Source organism: Mustelus asterias, chromosome 12 (genome assembly GCF_964213995.1).
Source record: "Mustelus asterias chromosome 12, sMusAst1.hap1.1, whole genome shotgun sequence".
NCBI lineage: Eukaryota > Metazoa > Chordata > Chondrichthyes > Carcharhiniformes > Triakidae > Mustelus > Mustelus asterias.
The window spans coordinates 91,648,286-91,670,130 of NC_135812.1; the positions used below are offsets into that span (position 1 = coordinate 91,648,286).

The 21,845-nt window shown below is 43.6% G+C and overlaps 1 protein-coding gene across 2 annotated transcripts in view; it reads left to right on the forward strand.

Moving 5' to 3' along the window:
- The first annotated feature begins 230 nt into the window (after positions 1-230).
- The window catches only part of mafga (v-maf avian musculoaponeurotic fibrosarcoma oncogene homolog Ga), a 40,500-nt gene continuing 18,885 nt past the window's right edge, over positions 231-21,845 (forward strand). The window contains exon 1 of one of the 2 annotated variants that reach the window (XM_078225629.1): positions 231-495. In XM_078225629.1, coding sequence (XP_078081755.1) covers positions 348-495 — 148 coding nt within the window. In that variant the 5' untranslated portion in view covers positions 231-347. Of the gene's footprint in view, positions 496-15,825; positions 15,866-21,845 lie in introns of those variants that run through there. The other variant, XM_078225630.1, reaches the window with a different exon arrangement.

The following is a 21,845-nucleotide window of genomic DNA, read 5'->3' on the forward strand; positions in this document are numbered from 1 at the left end:
TGAAATGGGGTGTAATGCTGACACTGTTACTCTGAGAAGGGGTGTAATGCCGACAGTGTTCCTCTGAGATGGGGAGTAACGGTGACACTGTTACTCTGAGAAGGGGTGTAATGCCGACAGTGTTACCCTGAGATGGGGAGTAACGGTGACAGTGTTGCTAGGAGATAGGGAGTAATGCTGACACTGTTACTCTGAGATGGGGTGTAATGCTGACACTGTTACTCTGGATCACTCTGAAGGGTTTCTGAGATGGCTTTGGGGAAGGGTGTACAGTCTCTGCGCTCTGTGGGCTGTGCCTGCGCCTTTAAAAGTTTTCCCGTTGCGTAGAGCTTCATGAATGAAGCCACATGACAAAACATCATCTGACGTCTGGCCTCGGCACAAGCGCAAACAACGAGTGGGGGGGGAAAATTCCTTCAATTGTCAAAAAGGGGGGAAAACGGGCCGTCTCGCTGCCTCGTACTGGCCCGGAGGAGCTGTTTTGGGGGGGTTGGGGTTGGGGGGGGGGTGGGTGGGGGGGGGGGGGGGGGGGGGGGGGGTGGGTGATGCTGGGTATGAGCTGTTTTGCTGAGTGTGCAAACGCAATGAGAGAGAGAGTGAGTGTGTGTGTATCTGTGAGAGGGAGGGAGGGAGAGAGAGCTGCTGACTCATCAGCAGGGTCACAGCAGCCTGAGTCAGGGAGCCTGGACACTGGGCTTCGCAATGGAGGGGCGATAGAGGGGAAGGAGACTGCTTCAGAATGAGAGCAATGCCCCAACTTCACACGAGCACCTTCTATATTTAAATCGCACTGTGTCTGGATGTTTTATTTATGTGTGTTAATAAGGGAGCTGCTGACTCAGGGTCTCTTCCCCCCCCCCCCCCCCAAACCCCAACACACTGTGCAATCATCACCACCCTTGAGCTTAAATGGAGAAAATTGGACAGATTCATAATAAGGCAGTGTATAAACATGATGGCTCTTGACTGGGAATATGCACATTTAATGTGTGTGTGTATATCAGAGCTGCTGACTCAGGGTACACCATCTGGTAGCAGCCTGGTGTCTTGTGTTGGATAAAAAGAGGACTGGTGTATTAAAGGACAGTAATGGGAATATGATTGCTCTGGAGACCTTGTGTGTCTGACTAGGCTTGTTATATCTGTATTGGGTGATTCCGGGATGAGGGACCGCTCAGAGTAAGTCAGCAATAATTGTTGTTTTTTTAAGAATGAACAGAGGCTTGTTTTCTGTTTTGAACAATACAAATGTCTATTTTAAGGAATCGTGACAGACTGACCAATGGGTGGGCTTTAACGGGACAAGGCTCGTCATCGTACAAATGTGTACAAATCAAACCCGCTGACTCGGCTCCTTTTTTAGTGAGTGTACAAAAGTGGTATTCCATCGTGGATACAGTAAAGCTGGTGATTCATAAGCACGTCATGGCTGCCATAAATAACGTGTGGATATTGGGAGTGGTGGGGTTGATAATTGATGATTCATTTCTGGGGTCTTGCGCTGATCATCAGGAATGGGAACAGAGAGAAGTGCAAGTATGCGAACCAATTGTTGAATTATCAGCCTGGCTCCAAAGTCTTGGCATGAGGGTGCACGGTGAGATAGGAATTCTCTTTTAAATGGCCTTGCCAAAAAGCCACGTATAAGAAATGCACTTGCAGATGTACAGAAGAGCGGCTTTTTATTTGGGGATTTGTTTCTAAAGGTGAGCAGTGATGTTCTGCAGTGTGAAAGAAGTGGGAGAATGGAGTAGCAAGGAAACTGTTAAGTGAACCCAAGAGGCTTAAATCACCATGGTGTTCCATTTTAGCAGAGAAGGTAGCTTATTATAATCCATGATAAAAGGTTATATTTGTACCTGTTTCATAATGGATTCATGCAGTGTTTTGATTTCTTTTAGTGATATTTTATTATATGATTTTATTTACAAGAGTTCTGAAGCGATTTCACAGAAGATTACCCTTCCTTTCTGATGTTGGTCAGTGTTATATTAGCTGCAGGAGAAAGTGCTCCGTAACAAGTTATTTAAACATATGTAGCACCTTTCGCTAATTAATTCTTTGAGTAATTTTGGCAATTAAGTTGCATTTACAAGCTAGAAGAGAGGTGCAATTTAACATATATATTTATATACTTAAACTACCTAACCCTGACAGAGGGAGTTAATAGCTGTAATTTGATCTCTGGATTTTGCTTGCAGTGGCAAATTAGGTGAGTGTCACTTCATCGGTTTGATATGATCTCGTTCACTGAGTGAATTACACCCTTGTTACATTTCCCAAATATCTGTTCTCTCTGCGCCAGTATTTTACAGTGCTGTGTATGTCCACCAGAAGGAATCCAACTGGTTCATCTGTATTCGGCACAAAGCTTTAACTTTAGCAAAGTGGGAAAAAAACCTTTTTTAAAGCATTGATCAACTATGGTAGCAACAGATCAAATTTCATCTTGTAATGTAATCTTCCATACAGCCATTTTAAAACTCTCCACGCAAAGTAAACTTTTATGCTGAGACTTGACCATCAATGCCCTATAATTCTTTTTGATTTCAAAGTGCAGAATTGCTGAATTGTACAAGTTGTTTCAGAAATCAATAGTGGCCATGCTGGCCTCATCTGAAGTTACTGGCATGAACTTGTACAGTGTGTTTTTATAGGCTTTGATTGCATTGCTAACCAGAACTTGTTCCATCTTTAATCATTCACTTAAGAGTTTTGGGGTGGGATAGACTGCTGGGAGATGGGCAGTGTGGTGAGGAAACTGCTGCATTTTGGCTCTTGATCCTCCGCTCCATATTCATGTCAAAAGCTCAATCCTTCCTTCAGTAACACACTGGCATTCTGATTGTGCTGTCGACATATGTATTACTGCAACAGGCATAGTTGCCAAATGCCTGGAACTAATTTCCATGAGGTTACGGGGCAAGGTGATTGAACTCCAGGTTTTAATCGCACCCTGACTACTTCACCACACAAAAATGTTCTGCCTATTACTCAAATTAGTATTTCCAACATTTTGTTGGAGGTTTTTTAAAATTTGGAAATTGCTGCATTTTATTTACTGTGTCTGCAGTGAACCAGACTGAAACACACAAGCGTCTTAAAATTCAGTAAAACATGATATGATGGTACAGTACAGGTCAGAACAACTGATTCGCAGTCTAACTTGAGTACAGGTTTTTATTGGAAGGTGGCGGGCAGAGGGGGGGTGAATGCTTGAGTGTGGAGAACATTGCACAGAATACCAACAAATATTAAATGGAGCAAACCAGGAAATGATGCCTGATTTAGTTTTTAAAAGCCTCAACTCCAGGTGCAAAGAAAGAGTTCAGAATTTTCACTATTTGAGGTCCTGTATGGGAAAGGATAGATTAGAGTAGAAACTGGTACAGTGAGCCTTGGTTTCAAATTCTAGGGAAGAGAAAAAAATGTAAGGACAAGGGAGACAGTTTCAGTGGAGGACTAATGGTAATTGCAGTGATGAAATCTGGTGACTGAGATGCTGGCGGTTGTAGTGAGGGAAGCTTTTTCTTGTGGTATGATATGGTAGGAGAGCCTTCATTCATACTGGAGTGTTTGTGACTTGAATGGATTTTGTTTTCTTTTAAATAGAGCTACAAGTTGCTGAGCAGAAAAGCAGAATCTCCAGGAGACAATTTAAGCAATGGGGAGATGTTAGAGTTCTGTTTAAAGTCTAAAAAAGAGTTGATGGTTTAGGGATTGTACTGTATGAGCTACACCATTTACCCTCTCGTCTTTACCATTTCAACGTAGCTGGTTAAAAGACTGGACAGTGGTTTTTAAATGTTGCATTTGAACACTGATCCTGGTGAGCCAGGTTTGTATTCGAGCGAAGCCTTTGCGAAATTGTTACAATGAAAGCTATTTTAATACCAGCTCTACTGAAAATGGGGAAACAGGGATACAACCATTGAGTAGGATTTTAAAAATACACTCTGCGCATCATGAATTGCATCTTTAAAGATTAACAGTCTTGGAGAAGTTGTTAGAAATAACTCTCCTTATTAACATCAGATGCTTTGATCTGAGAAGTAAATATTCAAAATTCCATGTGTTGCATGAATATATATGCTTTCACAAATCTACTGCCTCTGTCAAAAATATTGTTTTGGAGGTTACCTTGTAATGAAGTTGTGTTCTGTAATGCTGACCCTGAGTGTAGAAGAGGAGGGTAGGCAGTTTTTAAGAAGGTGAAATGATCAACAGGTCAGTCAGGACCTGTGACACAAACAGAGCGGATATTTCAGCTGTAGATGCTTTGCCAGAACTGGCGAGTCTAAACATGAAAGGTTAATGCCTCTATTCTCTCGAAAGATGCTGACTTGACCTGCGGAGAATTTCTAGCATTTTTATTTCTGATTTCTAACGCATGGGGCTGCTTTTAAAAAATTTTGTTGGTTACGTAGGGTTGTTTACAGAAGAGGATAAGCCCTTTGCTTGATTCCTTTTGTACAGTAGGTCTCCACATTAGAATAAGCATTTGTATATTTTTTAAAATCCACTTGTTGCTGCTGACATTCACGATGCAAGACTTTGACTTGTGTATGTAGCTGATAACTGCCTCTTTGCCATTCCTTCGTGGGCAGCAGCGGTAGATAGCAATTTCTGTTCTGAGGTTTTGCACACTTGTGCTACGGATACAACTACATGTGCTGTTGCTGGGGCTGCATATCTTCAGTTTTGCTGCTTGCTTTTTTTGTCAGGGGGTGGGGGGTGGTGGTGGGTGGTGGGGGGAGTTGAATTTCTACTTCCCCTTTCAGGGCGCTCATTTATTTTCTGGATTTCCCCAGCCTGCAAGTTCTCTCTTTCTGGTTCCTGTTACCCTCCAGCTTTTTAAAAAGCTGCCGTTACTATTTATTTTACCTGCATTTGAAATGCAGATGCTGTGTGTCTGGAATCCCAAAAATGTGCATTTCACTTTCTGGCTGCATTCTAATTATGCTGAGTCCTAATGCAACACTTTAGTATTCACTGTGTGTGTGAGTGGCTAATGACTGGGACATGCTTTATGGGAATCTTTCCTCTGAAACTTTTGATGCTCTCTCTCTCTGTTTTTATTTGCTTAAAAACTGCGTCTGAAAGGTCCACCGTGAACCTGGGAACTAACTTCACAAATTTAAAAACTGCAAATGGAGAGTTGTAGCTGCTGAATAATGTCTGCGTGGCTTTATTCCCTAATGTTCGCTGGCTCAGGCAAGTGCATTCGGCACCCATCTTCTCTTCCCACTCTGGAGCCCACTGGTGTCTTTCTGTCCAGGCGTCAGACAGACCTTTTCTCTTGAACCTTTGTAGCTGCCATCCTTTCTCACTGGGGACCTGGTGCTGAAGGTGCCAACTGCCCCACTTGGTTGCAGCTGTTGAACATTCTGTGCCACGGGTTCAGATGCAATGATTGGCACACATGTTGGGAAGCTGTGGTGCACTGGCAAAACCCAGGGTTGAAAAATGGGTACCAAAGTAAAATGGGAGTGTGTTGGAGCGTGTATTGTATTATTTTTCTATAGGTGGCGAATGTTGGTTGAGTAGATTTGAATTGAAGTATGCTTTCAAGTAATGTTTTCTAACGTTAACCCCTAAGGTTTTATGTATCAGTGTCTGAGTTGTATAATTTTGTCTCTACAACATAGCCCACACGATCTCAGCTGAAAATGGGGCATGCAGAGGGCAGAGAGGCAAATGTGTGCCTACAGCAGAAAGAGGAGGCATTATGGGCTGTATTTGCTTGCTTGTGGTTGGATGAAGAACCACAGAGGCCAGATTCCTTGCCTTCTCGGAAGCTTTGTGTGGGAGGAAGGAAGTGAAATATTTTTAAACCCTTGCTATGAGGGCACATTGTTTTTTTTTGCATTTGTGCTGGGACTATAACCTCAACCGTACTTTCAAGTCGCTGTTGCAAGGGAGGAAAATGGGTTCTGTTTGTGTGGCATTGGACCAATAAATGGCAAATATAATCATTTTCATGAGGCAAAGTTGCTGATTCACCAGGATTGCACAATTGAACAAATACCATCCCCACCCCCTCAATTGGCAGCATACTGTAATCTACACTAAAAGAATGAATGATGTTTGACATGCGATAGTGTTGGTGTATGTACAGTGCCTACCAAAATGCCTTGGCCCTCACCATGAATGTGCAGCTCTACCCTGTCCCACCTATCTCTTTGGCCCATGCACTATGGTACCTCCTGGATCATGCAGTTTTCCAGGGAACCGGCCTGTCTGGTGTAGGTACAGCCCACCTGCTGTTTGGTACTTTCACAAGAGGTCATTTGGTGTGGATTGAACCTGTCCTAAAGAAGCAAGGCAAGGAAAAGGGCAGCATCATTTTGAGGATGAATGCATGTAGTGCTCACAGGAGCAGTGGTTTAAGGCATGCAGGAAACTGGTTTCCTGTGATGCGTGTTGCTGGTATTCGGATCTAGATTACTGAGTACGACTGTTTATTTTTCATTGGCTGGTTAAAATTGAATTGTTGCAATTTTGTTGGTGATGCAGGACGTTTTTTCAATGTGACTTAATTATAGCTAATTTCTAAATTTTTTTGCATTACATGATGGGAAGTGATAAGGTCAATGATTTGCCATGATCTCATTGAATGGTGACACAGGGGCTCTATGGCCTACTCCTTCTCTTGTACTTGGTCCCCATGCAAATCCACGTCAACTTGTGTTTGCTTGCAAAGCTGAAGGAAGATGACCAAATCTTAAATGGCAGATGATTTTACGTTCCACACACAAAGGACTGTCAGGCTGAGAATCTAGACATTATTTGAAGCTGATCTGAAGTTTTACTTCTCATATTTGTGCCGGAACCTTAATAGGGCCACATCCTTTGCTTTGTAACAAGTATGGGGTGGCACAGTGGTTAACACTGCGGCCTCTCAGCGCCAGGGACCTGGGTTCATTTTGGCCTTGGATGACAGTTTGCACCTTTCCCCGTGTCGGCATGGGTTTCCTCCAGGTGTTCTGGTTTCCTCCCACAGAACAAAGATGTGCGGGTTAGGTTGATTGGCCATGCTAAATTGACCCTTAGTGTCAGGGGGACCAGCAGGATAAATATTTGATTCGAGGGAAAGGGCCTGTGTGGGACTGTTGTCAGTGCAGGTTCGATGGGCCGAATGGCCTCCTTTTGAATTATGGGCATCTATGATTCTATGAAATCTTTTTGACTTAAAAATGATGGTACAAAACCAGATCATTGCTGATCGTCCAACTTGGGCTATTGAGTTGGACGATCAGCCATGATTGTAATGAATGGTGGAGCAGGCTTGAAGGGCCAAATGGCCTCCTCATGCTGCTATCTCCTATGTTAGGTGCATTGGCCATGGTAAGCTGCCCCTTTGTGTTCCAGGATGTGTAGGTTAGAAGGATTAGCGAGTCAAATATGTGGGGTTACGGGGATAGGGTCTGGCTAAGATGCACTGTTGGAGTGTTGGTGCAGACTCGATGGACTGAGTCCTACACTTTAGGGATTCTGAGGTATGTTTTGTCATGCAGCAGCCTTAGAAATTTCTTTATATTGTAAGGTGTGCCATCTACTCTTAATTAAAAATTAATGATCCCAGTTTCAGGCAAAAGTACTTGTTCCCAAGCTGAGTCAGTGGATTATGGTTTCAAGTCTCAGTCCGTGGTTTGAGCATTAAAAACTAGGCTGACCTTTCTGTGCTGTGCTGAGACGGGGCTGCAGACGGCGGTGACGACTTTCAAAAGCATTCTGCCAGGGTTCTTACCTGCTCTCTCTGGTGGGTATAAAAGCTGCCATGGTACCATTCAAAGAAATGGGGAAGAACTTGGATTTATGTAGCGCCTTCTGCAACCCTGGGACGTGCAGGATCACTTCACAGCCAATGAAGTACTTTAAAATACATCTGTGGTGGGTAATTTGTTGGAAGGTATTTTTGAGAGACAGGATCTACAGGCATTTAGAAACACAAGGACTGATTGGGGACAGTCAGCATGGCTTTGTGAGTGGAAAATCATGTCTTACAAATTTAATTGAGTTTTTTGAAGGGGTAACCAAGAAGGTAGATGAGGGCAGTGCAGTTGATGTTGTCTACATGGACTTTAGCAAGGCCTTTGACAAGGTACCGCATGATAGGTTGTTGCATAAGGTTAAATCTCACGGGATCCAGGGTAAGGTATCTAAATGGATACAAAATTGGCTTCTTGACAGAATAAATGGCCGGCATCTCCACTTCTTGACAGAAGCCAGAGGGTGGTGTAGAGTAGTGGTTCCCAAAGGGTGCGGCGCGCCACACTGGTGCAGCGAGAGAGGGTGGCAGGAAGATTCAAGGACAATCAAAGAAACATTTAAACATGGATAGATGTTTTTATGGAGCTGCATTGTTTTATACTTTCTGGATGTCCCATGATATAAAGTAGTCGTGTTCTATGTTATGAATCAAGCACTGTTAGGAGTTGTTTTTTTTTGTTTTTGAATGTATTTCTTATCAATAAAAAATTCGGTGTGGCGCGAGCAAATTTTTATTACGAAAGTGCGGCCCAGTGAAAAACGTTTGGGAATCACGGTTGTAGAGGGTTGTTTTTCAAACTGGAGGCCGGTGACCAGCGGTGTGCCTCAGGGATCAGTGCTGGGCCCACTGTTATTTGTCATTTATATTAATGATTTGGATGAGAATATAGGAGGCATGGTTAGTAAGTTTGCAGATGACACTAAGATTGGTGGCATAGTGGACAGTGAAGAAAGTTATCTCCAATTGCAACGGGATCTTGATCAATTGGGCTGATGAATGGCAGATGGAGTTTAATTTAGACAAATGCGAGATGATGCATTTTGGTAGATTGAACCAGGACAGGACTTACTCAGTTAATGGTAGGGCGTTGGGGAGAGTTACAGAACAGAGATCTAGGGGTACATGTTCATATCTCCTTGAAAGTGGAGTCACAGGTGGACAGAGTGGTGAAGAAGGCATTCGGCATGCTTGGTTTCATCGGTCAGAACGTTGAATACAGGAGTTGGGATGTCTTGTTGAAGCTGTACAAGACATTGGTAAGGCCTCAATTGGAATACTGTTTGCAATTCTGGTCACCCTATTATAGAAAGGATATTATTAAACTAGAAAGAGTGCAGAAAAGATTTACTAGGATGCTGCCGGGACTTGATGGATTGAGTTATAAGGGGAGGCTGGATAGACTGGGACTTTTTTCTCTGCAGCGCAAGAGGCTGAGGGGTGATCTTATAGAGATCTATAAAATAATGAGGGGCACAGATCAGCTAGATAGTCAATATCTTTTCCCAAAGGTAGGGGAGTCTAAAACTAGAGGGCATAGGTTTAAGGGAAGAGATACAAAAGTGTCCAGAGGGGCAATTTTTTCACAGAGGGTGATGAGTGTCTGGAACAAGCTGCCAGAGGTAGTAGTAGAGGTGGGTACAATTTTGTCTTTTAAAAAGCATTTAGATAGTTACATGGGTATGATGGGTATAGAGGGACGTGGGCCAAGTGCAGGCAATTGCAATTTAGTTTGGGGGTTTAAAAAAAGGGCGGCATGGACAAGTTGGGCCAAAGGGCTTGTTTCCATGCTGTAAACCTCTATGACTCTAAGTGTGCTCACAATTGTAATGTAGAAGATGTGGCAATCCAATTTGTGCACAGCAAGCACCCACCAAGAGTGTTATGATTATGATCAAATCAGCTGTTGATGTAACATGGGTCGAGGGATAAATATCGGCCAGGAGACTAGGAAACCGAGTCGTGAGAAGGGAATTTCCAATATTTATCCCTCGGTCCATGTCACTAATGTTAAGCACCCATGATAGTCTCATTGTAACTTGATACAAAGCAAGGTCAATGCAATTACATGTCAATATTCTTATCACAAGCAACTTGATTCTGACAATTTTTTGGTTTGAACAGTTGAGATGCAGTGAAGATAGCGGTGCTCTTCGAAAGCACAAAAGGCTTGAATTTCTCTGTGAGCTACAATTGTAAACTGCAACAGGACCACACACACAAGTGTTTGGAGATCTTGCTATTTTGAAAATTCCATTTGGAGAAATGTTTTTCTTCTGAATGTGACTTGATAAAAATTGACACCAATCCATGGTATGTTACATTGCTTTCAGCCAGTTTCTTGATCTACATCTGTCGGTTTCATGGAGCCCTGTGCAGCTGCAAGTGTGTTTCAGACCCTCGTGTCTGAAGAAAGATTATTTCTTCTCGCCCCCACCTATATTAATGCCGAGGATGTCCCTTTCACGCACGTTTTTGGTGTGATCTACAGTGCCTTTTCAAGTGAGCTTGTGCAGTCTATCGTCAGTGTTGGCGTGTAGAAAATAAACCTACTCGTGTGATCAGTTATCTAATTCTCAATAAATGAAACCTAATGCGTTTCAGTTTTTGTTCACAATGTTACAATCCATTCATGAAAATTAGCACAATCTTTGCACTGGTGGTCAGGGTTTGTTACCATAGTGTTCTCGTGGTGTGATCGCTGCACTTGAGCTGGCAAACTATTTCACGTATTGATAGTTGCACGAGACGGTTAAAGGAGCATTAAGGAGTAAGGGCCTTATCCTCAGGTATTCATGTGAAAGAATATACCCCTCCCTGCGATTGAAAATGTTAACTTTGAAACTCTCAAAGGGAGCCACCATGTTTGCTCTACTTCAAAGGGGAGGTATGATCGAGCTGCATGTACCTATGTATCTATGGTTTCCAGCACAGTGGTTAGCACTGCTGCCTCACAGCGCCAGGGACCCGGGTTCAATTCCCGGCTTGGGTCACTGTCTGTGTGATGTCTGCACGCTCTCCGCGTGTTTGCATGGGTCTCCTCCGGGTGCTCCGGTTTCCTCCCACAGTCTGAAAGACGTGCTGGTGTTAGGTGCACTGGCCATGCTAAATTCTCCCTCGGTGTACCCAAACAGGTGCCGGAGTGTGGCGACAAGGGGATTTTCACAGTAACTTCATTGCAGTGTTAATATAAGCCTACTTGTGACACTAATAAACTTGGGGGGGGGGGACTTTTCAGTAACCTGTTTTGCACACCGGTGACTGAACCATGCAGCGAGTTCCTGGAATTCTCCAGCACTGAAAGGGGGGGCAGTTTGGTCCATCGTTCCTGTGTCACTCTTTCCAAGATGTATCTATTTAATCCAGCCCCCCCCCCCCCGGCCTCCCAATTACTGTACAAATGTTTTTCTCTTAGTATACGCCAATTCACTTTCGTAAGTTACTATTCAATCTGCTTCCACCATCTTTTCGGTCGATATATTCCAGATCACCATAATTCACATTGTGTATAAACAAAATGTTTCTCCTACCTGAGAACACAGGAACATGGGAAAAAGCCCCTTGAGCCTGCTTCCGCCATTTAACTGGATCACAGCTAAACTTCCACCTCAAAGCCATCTCCTCGACCCGCACTATCGCCACACCACCAGTGTCATTGATATCCAGAAATTATCAACCTTTGCTTTAAACACACTCAATGACTGAACCTCCACGGCCTCTGGGGTAGAGAATTCCAAACATTCACCAATCTCTGACTGAAAGTTTTTCTCCCCACCTTGTTCCTCTTATTCTGAGACTGTGTTCTCCTAGATGCACAACCCCCCCCCCCCCCCCCCCCCCGCGTCTCCCGCTCCTTACCTCAAGCGGGGGAACCATCCTTCCTGCATCCAAGCTCTTAAGAATTTGTTCACTTCAAATGAGATCATCTTTCACTCTTTTAAATTCTGGAGAAAACAAGCTGTCTCCTCAATCATGAGACAATCCCACCATCCCAGAAATTAGTCCAGTGAATCTTTGCTGCACTCTCTCTATGGCCAGTATGTCCTTCCTAGGGTAAGGTGACAAAAACTGAACACTATACACCAGGCATGGTCTCGCCAAGGTTTCATACAACTAGTTCTTTTTGCCAAAGTTTGAAAGAAAATGTCAAACTTTTCTTCAGTCTGTGCATGAGATGGTAATTATATGAAGTCATTAGGACCTTATCCTGGGTGTCTGCTTTAGTTTGATGTCATTCAAAATCTTGCTCAAATCATTAATTTTTTTCACCCAAGTTTCAAGTTGCTTGGGAAAATGCCTTTATGCAGTTTTGTTGATTACAAGCATGCAAAAGTAGACCATTCAGCCCCTCGAGCCTGTTCCACCATTCAATAAGATCATAGTTGATCTGTCTGCGTTTTGAATTCTGCATTTCCATCTACCCCAATAATCTTTGATTCCCTTGCCTACCAAGAATCTATCTATCTCCGCCTTTAAAAAAATATTCAGTGACCCCCCCCCACCTCAACCGCCTTCTGAGGGGCAGAGTTCCAAGGTCGCACAACCCTCTTGAGAAAATAATTCTCCTCTTTGTCTGAAAAGGGCAATCCCCAATTTTAAAACACTGTCCCCTAGTCCTGGAGTCACCCACAAGAGGAAACATCCTTTCTATGTCCACCTTATCATGAACATTCAGGATCTTATGTACTTCAATCAAGTCACACTTCAGTCTTCCAAACTCGAGTAGAAACAAGCCCGGCCTGCCTATTCATGCACTAGAACACCCAGATCCCTCTGCACTTCAGAATTCTGCAGTCGTTCTCCGTTCCAGGTAATTCTTCCAGCCAGAGTGAACAATTTCACATTTTCCCACGTTATACTCCATCTGGCAGATTTTTGTCCACTCAATCTGTCAAATTCTCCTATTTGTTGTTTTAATGGCTTATTGTTCGAATTTAATTAAGATCTTATTTAAACAAATGTGTTGGAAGTCTGAGCAAAAGTTAGTACTGCAGCCTGAGATATGAATATATTTTATTTCCTCTACATTCACCCAAACGTACCCCATTTGCTTTTTTTTCCAATTAGAAACGTATTTAGAAGCTGCCTGTGCTCTTTTGATATTCAAAAGTAGAACCACCTTGACCCACTTCTCAAACCTGCAATGTCCTATTTTTACAGATGTCTAGGCATCCTAGTCAGTATGTACTTGACTTTGCTGGTGTCCTGTTTCAGACATGGAAATCTTTAATTTTCACACAGTGAAGGCATCCTCTACCCTTGTACCAGATTCTGAACATGACTAGCTTTAAGTTTAAAGTTTATTTATTACCGTCACAATTATATTCTATATTGTGGGATTATATTAACACTGCAATGAAGTTACTGTGAAAATCCCCTAGTCGCCTCACTCCGGCGCCTGTTTGGGTACACTGAGGAAGAATTTAGCATGGCCAGTGCACCTAACCACGTCTTTCGGACTGTGGGAGGAAAACCCGGAGTGCTCGGAGGAAAGCCACTCAGACATGGGGAGAACATGCAGACTCCACACACAGTGACCTAAGCCGGGAGTCGAACCCATGCCCCTGGCGCTGTGAGGCAGCAATGCTAACCACTTTGCTGCTTTAGTCTGCTGACTTAATTTTGTGTCTGTTGATGTAGTGTGTTGCACTGACATACTCTGGAGTTGGTGCTAGGTTGCTTTTTGTGACTGCCATCTTTTTCTTATTGATACACCTATGGATCTTTGAGCTTGGCTCTGATTTGTGCTCGGTTTATGGCATGAGCACTGCCAACTCTCCCCACACATGAGCTACTATGCTAGTCGACAATCCCTCTGTTGATCTTTTTTGTCACGTAAGAGATTGTAGAATCTTGACGACGAAATATGGTTTGCAACACAAATACTTCAATTGTGTTTGGCTCAGTCTTTGTATGCAATATTTCGAAGTGGTAGATATCCAGAAAAATATAACAAATACTCAATTACCCCTCTGGATGAAAGATGTTGGCTCCCAGTCCTTTTGATCCTAACTCTACAAGTTAAGGAAAGTTCCAGATCCTTAGGCCTCTTGTCATGCATTTTGTCCTGGTTGGTTGGCATGACCATTGTTATTTTCATAGTATCACAGAATCCTACAGTGCAGAAGGAGGCCATTCGGCCCATCGAGTCTGCACCGACCACAATCCCACCCAGGCCCTATCCCCATAACCCCATGCATTTACCCTAGCTAATCCCCCTGACACTAAGGGGAAATTTAGCATGGCCAATCCACCTAACCCGCACATCTTTGGACTGTGGGAGGAAACTGGAGCACCCGGGAAAAACCCACAGAGACATGGGGAGAATGTGCAGACTCCACACAGACAGTAACCCAAGCCGGGAATCGAACCCAGGTCCCTGGCGCTGTGAGGCAACTGTGCTAACCACTGTGACACCATGCTGCCCAGAAAAAGACCTGCAGAACCGTGGTAGTTCCTACAAAACTTGCTGCTTGGTAATCTATTTACCAATTTAGGAATAACAAGTTGCATTTTTACAGCTCCTTTTAACATAGCAAAATGTCCAAAAGCACTTCATCTGAGCACTCTCATCTAAATTTAACACCAAATCCATGTAAGGATAGAGATTGTGGTTACAGGACATAGAGTATGTGGCAGAGCCCGCGGACAATATTTTTAGTCTTCCCAATACTTAACTGGAGGAAATTTCTGCTCAATCAGTACTGGATGTCGAACAAGCCACCTGACGATCAAGGAGGGAGCTAGTGGTGAGGTAGAGCTAGGTGCCGTCTGCTTGGGTGTGGAACCTGAAGCGTTTCAGATGATGTCCCTTGAGGGGCAAAAAGTAGATGAGCAATCGGAATGGGCCAAGGATCGATCCTAGTGGTATCCTCCAATGGGGGAGGCAGGAAGAGGAGCCACTGGAGGCAGTTCTCTGGCTATGACTGGCTAACTGAGAATGGAACCGGGTGAGTGCAGTCCTACCCGGTTAGATGATGGAGAGGATGGCATGGTCAAAGGCTGCAGGCAGCTTGGGCAGGACGGGGAGGGAAAGTTTGCTCTTGTCGCAGTCAGCTAAGACGTAAATTCTGACTTCAATAAGAGCTGTTTTGGTACTGTGGCAGGCTAGAAGCCTGGTTGGAGGAATTGAAGGGTGGTCTTCTAGGGAAAATGGGCAGGAATTCTGGAGGTAACAAGTGCACTCAAGGAGATTGAAGAGTGAAACAAGATTGGAGAGAGGGGATGGTAATTTGCAAGGGCTTACTAGATCTGGGGATGAGCAGAGATGAGGGCCATGCCCCAGGAAAATGCCCAAGGTGGGAGATTAATGGAAACCAAAGCATCCAGTAAGGCATTCAAGGTGGAGATGAGGGTGTGCTTGAAACATTAGCAGCTGCTGAAATGCCATAGTTAATGGGAGGGCCACAGGCTAGATGGTTTGATGTGCTGTTGTAAGCCAATTGGGAGAATTTCCTTACCCAGGGGAGGGCACAGAGGGAGGTAGGATTAAACACGTGACTACCCAACCTGGGCAAATTGTCTTGTCTCCATCTTGGCTCGCTTTGTTCACAATGGGGCAACAAAAGAAAAGTCAACGGGCTTGAATTTCACGTCCTGCACTTTCAGCAGAACCTGAACAGCACAGTCAGCTAAACTGTACCCAAAGCATCCTGAGAATGAACAACTTTAACCATTGCATTATTTCCCGCTGCAGTACCAATCTAAAACCTACAAGGAAAAATCAAGCAAAAGCTATGATTCTGTATGTGAAATTAAACTATATCCTGATTCTATGTATATGAATAGAAGAATCGGTCATTTTCCAGTTTGGAATGAAACTCTTTGTGCGCTTTTAAGGGAAGCTGGCTTTAGTGATATTCCAAACAGCTACCTATCTGGGGAGGAAGACTGACATTGATGCTTTGTACCACAGAACAGGAACAGGTTTGTGGATAATGTGGGTCGTCCTCCCATGAACTCGAGAACAACTTCTTCTCTGCTGCCATCGGACTTTCGAATGGACCTACCTCACACTAAGTTGATCTTTCCCTACACCCTGGCTATGACTGTAACATTACATTCTGCACTCTCTCGTTTCCTTCTCTATGAACGGTATGCTTTGTATCGCGTGCAAGAAACAATACTTTTCACTGTATGCTAATACATGTGACAAATCACGTTCTTGGCAAGGGGTATTTATGGTGGTCTCCGAGCAAACCATCATCTCGGCTGCAAGCCCCAATCCGGGTGGTTTGGGGGGGAAAGAAAATCGAGTATAAGGAAAAGGTGATGGTTGATAAGCCTCTGCTCTGAATTTAAAATACATGTGATTGATGCTCTAAGTGGATTGACGGACACAATATTTCCTGTTGTATGTGTATTATTTTAATGTGAATTCCTTTTTATTGCAATTTGCATCAATTAAAATCATAGAATCCCTACAGGCACAAGGTGGCCATGCGACCCATCAAGCCTGCACCGACAACAATACCACCCTATCCCCATAACCCCACGGATTTACCCTGCTAGTCCCCTTGACACTAAGGGGCAATTTAGCATCGCCAATCAACCTAACCGGCACATCTTTGGGCTGAGAGGAAGCTAGAGCACCCAGAGGGCAACCCACCCAGCCACAGAGAGAACGTGCAAACTCCACACAGACCTGAGGCCGGAATTGAACCTGGGTACCTGGCGCTGTGAGGCAGCAGTGCTAACCACTGTGCCACCGCGTCTACTGAAAGGCAACTGCACAAAATTTGTTTTCAAGTTTGAACCGTTTTGCAATACGAATTTGATGCCAGTCTTCGAGCAACTGTTGGCAGTGAATGGGTGGCATAAACCTTTAGCACCAGTTGTGTGTGTCTCCTGCATGAGAAAACAGCAGTTAGTCAGATTGTCTGCCAATCTGTCCTGCAATTTCTCATTATTCTTCCTGACTGTTTTAACACTTGTATCCAAGCTGAAAAACCGTTACTACTTCCTCTTCTTCTTCCTTTTTTTTGCTCTTCCTTCCCCCTCCCCTGTCAACCGTATGAACATGAATCTTGATAAAAGTAGATGGTTCAGTCGAGAATTTTTGATGCTATTGATTGAAAATTCCTTGGGAGTGAGAAGTGCTGGGTTCGATCGGGATGGGGGCTGGAGTTGGCAGCATTTTTATGCAAAACTAAGCAACATCCCTTTTTTTTTGACACACATTTTTGGACGTAGATAAATAGGCACACTTTGCATTTTTTTCCCCTCCTCCCCCAGCCTTTTCCCTGTATTTTGAGATGTACCTTTTTTTCCAAACAATTTTTATAAAAATGAATCAGTAGTCTAACTTTAGGATGTAGGATCTAGTTGATATGCAGAGTGGATCGAAATCGAGAGGGCTGACTTCAGAAAGGGGAACCAGAGGGCTTTGCTGGACTCCCCTACTCCCCACTCACCGATATGAATGGAGAGAAAGCAGTTGTGCCAATTAATTTCTCCTTGGCCCAGATAGAACAGAGCCGCTGTCAGATACCGAGATACTGTATAGGAAATATTTTCAGGGCAGGTTTTAGCCTCCACAGAATGAATCTGTAACACTGTAGTCTAGATTGCAATCTGTGAGCTTGTATTAAATTTACTGAGGACTAATTGATCTTGCTGCCTCTTCTGATTTGATAGATATTGTGGGTGGGACAGGGGAAAGAAGAAAGTTGCAATGGTTGAGATTAATTTTGGTGGATGTACCAAAGACTTTGCTTCAAACGTTCTGTAATTTTTGAACCATTTAATTTGAATGAGAATCTGATCCTACTCTTTCGCACGTGTACCAGTGGTGCTAGCCTGTGTCAGATAATCGGTGTGGATATGATGGACCAAATGGCCTCCTCCTGCACTGTAACCGTTCTGTGAAGACAAGCCAGGTCTGGTTTAACAATAGTAGGAGAAAGTGACATTTAAAATTTGCTCTTGTGCCAGCTTATTTCTGTTTCCTAAAGCGTTGAGTGAGAATGTTCACCTCTTGGGTGCAAAGAAATCTTTGGCGAGACCTGATTCTCACATTCTGAGCTCCGTCCCCCTATCAATAACATCTTAATTGAAAGTGATGCTGTGCCTGTGGCAGAGACCGCGGGCGCATTCGCACAATTTTCAACCACCGATACAAGCCCACCACCCTATACTTAAACCGGCCATCAGTCTTTTTTTTCGGAAAACTTTCCTGAGCCAGCACTAAAACTGTGTTTGTCTGGTAATATTTCTAGTACCTGACTTAAATGTTCAGTATAAAATGCAACATAACCACACATTAATCACGGATGGCAAAACAATGTGCTATAGACTTTGGTAACCATGATTCCCCTTTCCGCTTGAAAAACTGGTCTACGTTGGTCTTGAATCAGAAAATGATCTATCACTGTAAGAAGTGACTCTCTTTATAAGTGGTGATAAACGTATTAAATAAGACCAATTCTTCTAGTTGTACTAAGGCTATGTCAGATCCAAAATGAGATCTGTATGAGCGTTCTCTATTCCCAATGGGTGGGTGAGGTTATGATGCAAATTGGCATGAAGCAAGAGGAAACTTTGGGTTTAAAGTTCATGGTTGGGTTTGTTTAGTTAGAGAAAACTTGATCAGTAATAAATGTGATATGGGAGAACAATACTTTAGCTGGCTGAATGCTTTGACGCCCAATCAGCCTTTTGTGACTAGGTGTGCATTACATTGCAAGTCTAGGCAATGGTGCAAAAAGTGTCAAAATACTGTTTTCTTTCTTCGTTCCACCCCCCTCCCCCCCCCCCCCCCCCCCCCAACTAATTTGTCTCCTTCAAGGAGTGAGGCAAGATGTTTCTGAACTAACATCAATGCTGTGTTTCTGCTTGTAGGATTCAAAAATGAACAGCCCAGCTTGCGTATGTTCTTCATGTACTCTTTTAACACTGAATTAAAAGGGTGACAGCCCCTAAACTAAAACAAAATGTCAACAGGAACTGAATTAATCAAACTAAAATATCATTACTGGGGTGATGATGATGCCCCCCCCAGTACCCACTGGTCATGGAAGGCCTGAAACGTGCCAGTGGATATCCTGTGTTCCCCTTCCAGGACCACCTGGCTGTGAGCATAGACTAGACAATTTGGTCAAATGACCACCCACGGCCTGGACCTGTTAATGGCCACATTGCCCAAGCCCAGGAACAGGCTGACGAGGCTGTCCTCCCTCCCTGCACCAGGTGACCAAAGATCAGGAGCATGGGGCTGAAGTGCTACCAAAAATATATAGGGAAAATTGATGCAGGTCTTTCATCCCTTTGCTCTCTCATGCATCTTGTTAATAAAACCAAAAGCTTTGGCCGATACCTGTGAATAGGTCACCCATCAGCATTTCCTGCCAAGGAATACAATATCAAGTGCAGAGACGAGAAGAGAGACACAGAAAAAGAACAAAAACACTTCAAATATAGCAAAGGATAATGTTTATTGCACCATGTAATAAATGGAAAGATGTGGCTTGCATCTACAGAATAATGGAAAAAATTAACCGATTGTCTTGCCACGCTAATGGATTTTAAAAATTGATATTTAAAATTGAAAAGCATTACATTGGGCTTGCAAACATGCACTTGTTCCCTGCAGTAGGGATACTCTGGTTGTGGAGTATTTGTAATGCAGAAACCGGCCACCCAGATCCGTGCCAGTGTTACACTCCACATGAGCTTCTCTCCATCCTCCTTCATCCAACCCCAGCAACAAACCCTTCTATTCATTTGCACGTCTTGATTTTCTAGCCCCTCTTCAAATGCATCTTTGTCTCAACTGCTCCATATGCCAACAAATGTCACACTCTCATTGTTCTCTGGGTAATGCAGTTTCTCCTGAATTGTTTAAAGTTTATTTATTAGTGTCACAAGTAGGCTTACATTAACAAGGCAAGGAAGTTGCTGTGAAAATCCCCCAGTCGCCACATTCCAGCGCCTGTTCGGGTATACTGAGGGAGAATTTAGCATGACCAATGCACCTAACCAGCGCGTCTTTCAGACTGTGGGAGGAAACTGGAGCGCCCAGAGGAAACCCACGCAGACACGGGGAGAACGTGCAGACTATGCACAGACAGTGACCCAAGCCGGTGATTGAAGCCAGGTCTCTGGTGCTGTGAGGCAGCAGTGCTAGCCACTGTATCGCCCCATTGGGATTTATTCGTGACCTCTCCCTTTCATTTATGGCCCTCCACTTCTGACCTTGCCTGCAATTGGAAACATCTTGTCCATATCTGCCCCATCCAATATAATTTTAAAGATTTTTTTTTTCCCTAGAGAAAGGTCACCCAACCTTTTCAATCATGCGTGATGGGTATAACCTCTTAGTTCTGGTATCCCATTCTAATAAATCTTACTCCAGCGCCTCTGTCTGTTTTTTCTTTGAATACAAGTATGAAGAAGCAAAGTTCTGTGCAAGTTTAGTGTAACTTCTCAGCTTTTCAGTTCAATCCTGCTGGAATTAATTCCTCATGTATGCTATGCTATGCAAACACAGCAGTAGGGCTTCAATAATGCAAGAAGAGTCAAAATTAGTATCAAATCTGAAAGTGTGTTAAAATTACCAATGACGTGTGACTCTGTATAATCTCTTTACTCTGCGAGACTAAACTGGTTATAATATTTTAATAATTAAACCACATCGTGCTCATACCTGAATCGTTGTAAAAGTATGAAACAATGTAATTTAAGATCTTGTCCTTCCAAATTTGCAAGTGTTTTTGACTGAAATAAAGTGTGATTCTAGTGGTTACAGATCTGACACTGATGGTAGGAGCAGTTGAAGATAATGAATTGAGATTGGGACACAACATTAAAGCACATTGGCTGATAATTTATTAATGTTATCGGTAGATTAAGTCAGGCAACCATTTTGTGTTGGGCTGCAGAAGTCCGTACCATGGAGCGTCAAGGGTTATACACACAGTTCAAATCGATGTCCCTTTAAATTGCATTCCTGACGTTCATTACACAAACTGATCTTGGTGTACTAATTCATCCTCCAATGAAGGCAGCAGCTCTTAAAGCCAGCCCTTGCCAAAACTCTCAGTCCTTGAAATTTAAACAGGGCAAGCCAGTATGTTGGAAGCAAGAAAGCCTAGATTGTTTGGGCTTTGAGGGCTGGATTTCTAATGCTTGAAGGTCAGGGGTTACATTGTTATCATCTAACCAAAAGAAATCAGCCACAACTTGCATTCATATAGCGCCTTTTAACGCAAGGTAGGTTTGTAGGTGCAATTAAAACCTGGGATGCTCAAGGAGATGGGGCTTGGGGGGGAAGGTGCGGGAAGGTGCTGGAGGAGATTGTGGTTAGGGAAGGGAAAGAAAACGGGAAATCTTGGTTTATTTGCTCAGGAATCCTAGTTTATGGTTTGGTTTGGGGTTTTTTTTTTGTTGAACTACCCAGGTTGAGAAACAAACTTGTTTTGTATGCTGACCAGATTACTCACCATGGCAGATGTAATTTTAAACTCCTTTTAATAGAAGAATCAAAGTCTAAAGGGCCCAAAAACTCAGATTTCTGCAGTTGGCTGTCAAGTTTTGATGGATTTTTGACATTGAGTTAGGAACTCATCTCCTTCAAACAGATGAACCCAATGGAATAAGTAAAAATAGTGCTGGCTGCTCTGGTTTGTGCTCTTGTGCTGGCTGTTCCACACACTGACAATTGGATGTAGGAGGCCACCATTTATACTGGAAAAGTTGTTCTGGTGCAAGTGTGTCAATAGCACCTGGGGTGGGTGGGGTCCGCCAGAGATGGACCAGATTAGAAGCAGGTGAGCAGATCAACTGGAATGGGACCTCCTTTACCTGGTACCAACTTGACCATTTGAAAACTGAGCCACTTCTCTTCCCTGCCTCTGCAAAGCAATGGAGCCACGTTGGGGCATAGGTCTGCAGGATTTAACAACCTCTGTTATCTGGCCATGGGTTTTCTATGAGACCAGAGACCATGGACCTGCGGGTTCTTTGATCCATTGCAGAGGCATCTCGGATAAATCCAACACAGTGCTCCCACTGCCTTCATCCAGTGTCCCAGTAACATGCACATTCCAGCAGGAGTTATTGGATGACAATCAAATTG